Source organism: Sinocyclocheilus anshuiensis, unplaced genomic scaffold, assembly GCF_001515605.1.
Source record: "Sinocyclocheilus anshuiensis isolate Anshui unplaced genomic scaffold, SAMN03320099.WGS_v1.1 scaffold249, whole genome shotgun sequence".
In the NCBI taxonomy this organism is placed as follows: Eukaryota; Metazoa; Chordata; class Actinopteri; order Cypriniformes; family Cyprinidae; genus Sinocyclocheilus; species Sinocyclocheilus anshuiensis.
Window position 1 is genome coordinate 513,717 of NW_015540871.1, and position 6,764 is coordinate 520,480.

Genomic DNA, 6,764 nt, shown 5'->3' on the forward strand with positions numbered 1-6,764 from the left:
ATAATATTACTAATAAATATTAGTAATATTAATAAAATAATTTGATATCTTCATGTATCATATTACCTGACCTATTAGAAAAGATATTTTCATGCTAACTGCCATTCTTCTGCGCTTTCCTATTTCTGTGAATGTGATGAGGATGACGCTCACACACACTAAAGCCTCTGGAGGTCTAGATGTGGAAGGAAGGAGTGTGGGGGAGAGTACTGCAGCCATGACTCATCTGCAGTCATAAACACAACACACACACACCCGCGCAGACTAGAGGCAAGATGAACACAGGGCCTCCTATCACATCAGTAGCAATAAAGGATGTGGAAACCCAGCGTGCTGCTCTCTCTGAGGGGGGTGCTTTCAGTGGTAGGTCTGTTGATTTTTGAACATGTCATCTCGTCAGGTCCCAGCAATGGTCACCTCACACCGTTAAACAGGAAGCTGATTTTTTGCTATCTGGAAGCACAGATGTTAGAAGAGCTAAATATGAGATGGGGCATCATGCTGTCCCTCAGACATTTGAAAGCTGTTTGGGGGCAACTACAGCTGGTTGGATTCCTCTTCACACATGATCATAGTCAAGGTCGTCCCAGCTGAGAGGGAAACTGTAAGTGTATGAATGGTTTAAATGGTTTAAATTTTACAAAATGTGCCGTTTCAAGGAAGTGTGCAATTCCGATAGCGGCCAGATGGAACCATTATCAGAGGAGGATTTAATGTCTCTGTTGCTGAACCATATGTGATACTGCTGAGATCCTGCACTCACCTAACTGTCCCTTATTTTCTGTCTGTCAAACACATGCACACACACGCACACACACACACACATGCAGGTTTAAGATGCTCAGTCAGGAAGAGGGCGAGTACTTCAATGTTCCTGTCCCACCCGAAGGTGAAGAAGGCAATGAGGAACTCCGGCAGAAGTTTGAGGTGAGAGTATGTGTGTGTTCACCTGCTTTTTTGGGTGTGCCAGAGTATATGCGTGTTTGTATTTGCATACATTATTATATGTATAATGTACTGTATGCACACACAAGCAAACATTAGTTTCATTTTATTTATCAAGAGATAAGCCCCTAGAGAACAGTGTAAAACAGTACTGTTTAGTTTTTTGTTTGTGTGTGTGTGTTTGTTTGTTTGTTTGTTTTGTTTTGTTTGGTTTTGTTGTTTCTTTTTTGTTTTGTTTCGTTTCATTTTGTGTTTGTTTTTTGTTTGTTTCATTTTATTTCATTTTTGTTTTGCTTCGTTTTGTTGTTTTTGTTTCAATTTGTTTTATTTTTGTTTTGTATTTGGATTATTTATTTTTGTTTTGTTTCATTTCATTTAGTGTTTTTTTTGCTTTTTTTTATTTATTTTTTTTTTATGTGTGGTTGGATAAAAGATAATTTGAATAACATGCACTTGAATCATGCCTAATAAGACCAGAAATGTAAAAAAAAGTAAATAGAGCCAGTTTTGATTTAATTTTAATTTTGACTCTCCCAACTGGGTGTGAGCAGGTAAAGTGACACAGAGAGAGAGAGAGAGAGAGAGAGAGAGGTCTTTGTGCATGAAGCATATATCACTCACTGACAAATCTGGCACAAATAACACATTGGCAAATCCCAGCATCCTCCCAGAGTAATCACACTCATGTCAACCTGCATTCTGCTCCGCACATCCCAGTTTGAATACAGAATAGAGCTGACTGAGAGGAACCAGCACGAAGCTCTTGATCCCTGGCCTTTTTTCACCACAGATTGATTCGGGCACAATTTAATGTCCCTTTTCCTCTGGTTTCCTGTTTCTTTTGAGAGCATACAGTTAGTAGTTCAGACATGGTTCCCAATAAGTTGATTGGTGAAAATGGTCTCGACAGTCGGTTTGTGCCAGTCGGTGTGTGCATGTATGTTGGATGCTTTTGTGTTTGTGTGTGTGTGTGTGTGTGTGTGTGTGTGTGTACCTGGTATTTATCACGTTATGGGGACCAATGTGTGTTTGTGTTTGAGCTGGCAGTTTTCCTACACATGGTGTGATGCATAATGCAAAATGTGAGAAATGGTCAATCTGTATCTCATCTGGTGGGCTGATTTCACACATCATGGAGGAAAAACTTCTTAACTCGTCAGTTTAAGTCAATACAAATGATGAACCCCCTCACATACCTACCCAGCGCTGGGTCAGTGTAACCCAATGTTGGGTAGCCTGTGCCAAACTAATTAAAACTGGATACATTTGTCAGCGGTCATTCTGTGTTCTGTTCTGAGGGAAAACGTGACTGATGGGAAACTTCCTGAATGAAATTAAGGTTTGTATTACATTGTATTCCTATGAAATTATTACTGTATAAATAGGAAAGCGTCTCTAGACTCACATTTTTCATATTTTTGTTTAAATGTACGTCCCAGCTAACGTCTGCTTGGAACGCTAGACTTCTACAAACGCAGCATTCACCAGATCTACACGCAAAGCGAACGAAGCGCCGGCGCCACCATGGAAGTTTCACCTCCCGCCAAATGAATGCGTGACCAGGGCTGAAACACGACGCGACTTCGCTGTTGTATGAAATACAGTTTCTGTGCGCTCCACTGACTACAACAGGGGCGCTACTTATCTAGTGCGCTAGCGACACAGTGGTCACGCTATGCATTTGATGGCTTGAAACTTAAATGTCTGACAAACAAGATGACAAGAGGTAAAGCTGTTATTGATGTAACTTTTCAAACATGAATATAAGACAAGTCATTAATATAAGTGATTTAATTAACTAGAACAGCCTACTGATCGCAGTTTTCTTCCCACAGATTCCCACTGGCTGCTCTTGCTGCTCCTGTCACGTCCTAAAAAGTTTTTTAAGATTTTATGATTGTAAAAGACTGACTTGATATTGAATAAAAAATATTGTGTCAACTGTTGTTCTATATATAAAGCAGATTTTAGAGTGCATTTTTAGTATTTAAAATTAAAAACCTTCAGTAGGTTGACTGACCCAGCACTGTCAAAAACAACCCAACAAATGGGTTAATGTATAAAACCCAACAAGCTGGGTTCAAATAACCCAGCATGTGTTCTGTCCAATATTTATCCAGCGCTGGGTTGCCAAATAACCTAGAAATGGTTGTTTTAAACCAGCATTTAAAAGAGTTTTTTATTATTATTATTGTATAAGAAATTATACAACTCTCACGACTCATTTCAAAACCTAGTAGATTCACGTCCTTCTGTCTCTGTAGACAAATTTTATAATATTATATAAATAATAAAATTATATAATTTAATAAATTTTATAATTTTATATTACTATAAAAACAAATTTGCACTTTTTTATAGTAACTTGATTACAGTATTGCAAAATAATAAAAGTACTAGTAATTATTATTGGTATTGTTATTATTATTATATTGACAGTTTATTTATTTTTACATATTACACATACATTTTAACAAAACTTACTTTTTAAACATAATTTTAAACATCGCAAAATAACGATAATAAAATAAAACTAGTTATCTTTGCAATATGTACAAATAAATTGTTAATAGTAACAATAACTTTTTTTTAGTTTATTTATAAATAATTATAAATAATATAAATATTTATAAATAGTTTAACTATTTATTTTGCTTATGTCAATCTAATTATTATTATTACTACTACTTTTATTATTACTACATAAACTCAAACTTATACAGCTTACAAGGCAATGTAATTAAGTTGTTTTGGAATTATGGAGCAGCTTTGTGTCTGTTATGCTTTAAAACACTGGCTGTGTAGGCAGTTCACTAGCTTTAGAGCAATTCTCTCATAGATCAGCATCATATCTGGTGTCTTGTTCAGATGTATGTTGTTCGATTGTTGCTGGCTACGAATGAATGACCCAGCATTCCTAGCATGCTTCGAGACTGAGTGGTTGTGAGGGGAAAATGCTGAGGCTCTATTTGAGAGCATCAGGATGGGAGATGTAGGAAAGGCTAGCGAGTCAGTTCCTTGCTTTGCGGTCAGGGCAGGTCTCTGCTGAAAGGCGGAGGGGGCAGATGAAGGATTGGCCTGTTGGCGCTCATATTGAGCTCATTAGGGCCGAGGCTATATCAAGCTACCTGCCAGCAGCTCCATCACACTTGCGCACACAGACTGACCGGCAGGCCTCCCTCAGGATCAGTGTCAGTAACACAGAGCTGGTCACTCCTGTTCCTGTGCTGTAGGACCCACATCACACAACGCTCGGAGCTGTAGCCTCATGTCAACTTTTGTTCCTGCGTCGTGAGCTGTAGCCAGATTTGGCTCAGCATGAAAACAGAGATGGGGAAATTACTCATTATCTAGCACTCATTTTGGATCAACTCCTGCTTTATATGGATACGAATGTTTCTATGGACTCAGAGTGCCCAGGGGTCAATGACGTGACATACTTTTTTAAATTTTTTAATCCAAATCCTTTACATTATTCAAAATGAAAAGTTTCTCGCACAAATTACTTACTTTAAAACTGTATTTTGACAAAGCTGCACACTCGTTAACATAAGTTTAAGTACTCTGATCATAAAGTTGTTTACCACACTACAAGTTAATCACAAAAAGTCACCAACTAAGCTACTCATAGGGGCAATATATTAAATATTATATTGTAGAAATAATTTTCATTTATTAGCAAAAAAAGATCATATCATATCATATCATATCATATCATATCATAACCAGTGTATTATATTATCAAAATGAAGAACTATTGCTGGTATTCAATGATAAGCAATGATAGCAAGTTACTATTCATTTATACAAAAAAGCATAAGAATTAATGCTAATATTGTCCAAAACCCCACTTTGAAACTTATAGGGTTCTCCAAACTTTTAGAGCAGTGTAATGGCGCTTTTCCACTGCATGGTACGGCTCAGTACGGTTCACTTTTTGGGGGTTTTCCACTGGGTACAGTATATGGTACCTGGTACTTTTTTTAGTACCACCTCGGTTGGGGTTCCAAGTGAACCGTACCGTTACCAAAACGTAACGTGTAAACTCTGCTGATCACGGATTGGCCGGAGAGAATCGTCACTACCTGCGTCACTGAACTTGCGACACAAACACAAAAGAACCGCTAGATTTAAATCAGCACAGCCAGAGATGGATCGAACGCAACTGTTTTGAACGAGCGCACCTTTTTTTAACAACCAAAAAGTTTTGTTGTCTGTTGCGGAAGAACAGACGTTCCTCTCGTTGATAGCAGAGGAGCGGATCCAGCGAGAGCTTGATGGGGCGACGCGGAATGAAAAAGTTTGTTTTAGGAGTCGTGGTAGTAGAGGCGGCGCAACTATAACGACATGTGAATAATCCCGCCCACTCTAAAGCGGTACTGAACTGCAGTGGAAACGCAAACCGTGCTGAGCCGAACCGTGCCGTGCCGTACTGAGCCGTGCCGAGCCGAGTCGTACCATGCAGTGGAAAAGCGCCAAAACTGTCACATGTGGTTTCACCTCTAGCGTCTCAGACCGAATACAATGTAAAATAATTTCAAATTCGCAAGTGGGTTCAGAGGAAGCATTAAATTGCTTTAAGCATCAAGAAAGCTTGACAAAAGATACTTTTTTTTAATCACAAAAGAATTCTCTGTGTAGAAATAAAAACAGCCCCAGTGTTAAATGATAAGAGTTGACCTAGGGTGAAGAGTTTAGAGGTTTATAATAAGATCTTTCATCGTCATATGGGCAACGGTATGTGGACTTATTTTTGCATTTGCCATTTTCATACAACACATATATGTGCATTTATGCAATGAGATAATCTAAATGTCAACAGAAGATGTGTATTCAGATCAATATCTAAATGTGAAATGTTCTATATTAAGTACAAGAAAAACTCCTCAAATCGCCTAAATGGTAAAAGAAATCACTGATCATGTGTACACTGGTGACTCCAAGGTGACTGGAGGCACTTAAAGGCAGCATGATGTTGTCTAGTACATTCTTTATTTTTACCTCATGTAGAACACAGTAGTACAGCTAAGATACAGAACAAGTTTCAAGCATTGTAAAAAAAAAATAAAAAAAATAAAACATTTCTCATATGCTGATTGATATACATGCAGCCAATTTAAAACTGATTGTTGTGTTTTCTCCTTCTAGCTTTGAAGTCCATCTACTCCATACGGAATATGATGCAGAATTGCCCATTTCTTATGGAAATAAGTTGGATAGGAACACTCACAGAGCTGCTGGCTGATCATCAATGAACTCAGTTCCATAAAGAACTCAAGGAAATAAGTATTTTTCAGCTAGGAAGACCTGATAGTTGGAGTTTTTATTTTCGATATGGCGGCAACTGAGGCTAATGCAGAGCCTGTCCAAGCAGACATTGTCGAGAACAAGGCCGAGGTAGAAACCAAAAATCCAGCCCCAGTTTCAACTGAGGAAACACAGCCTACTACTGAGGCACCGCCAAGCACAGAGCAACCAGCTGATAGCAAATCCAAGCCAGCCTCTGAGAAAATATGGGACTCTTTTTTAAATAAAAGTGGGCTTGGAAAAGTAATGGGAGGGAAGAAAAAGAAGGAGCAGCAGACAGGAGCTGAGGATTCTACTGGCGAGGAGCAGGATAAGGTCTCTAGCCAGAACGATCAAGGGGATACTGCAGGCCCTAAAGAGCAGGAATCTAGTCAGCCAGCAGAAGCTGGCGAGGCTGCAGCCGATGGGCAGACTATTGAAAAGGCACCAGAAAATGAGGAGGTTTCCCAAGAGCAAAAGGCATCTGGTGCCAAGCCAAAGCAAGGAGAGAAGTCTAGTGTTAGGGACTTCAT

At 38.8% G+C, this 6,764-nt stretch overlaps 1 protein-coding gene across 1 annotated transcript in view; it reads left to right on the forward strand.

The window, feature by feature from the left end:
* Positions 1 to 6,764, forward strand: part of LOC107688094 (protein kinase C beta type-like) — a 139,600-nt gene that overhangs the window by 80,452 nt on the left and 52,384 nt on the right. Inside the window, exon 8 of the mRNA XM_016485661.1 lies at positions 831 to 927. Within this exon, the coding sequence (XP_016341147.1) occupies positions 831 to 927 (97 nt within the window). The remainder of the gene's footprint in view (positions 1 to 830; positions 928 to 6,764) is intronic.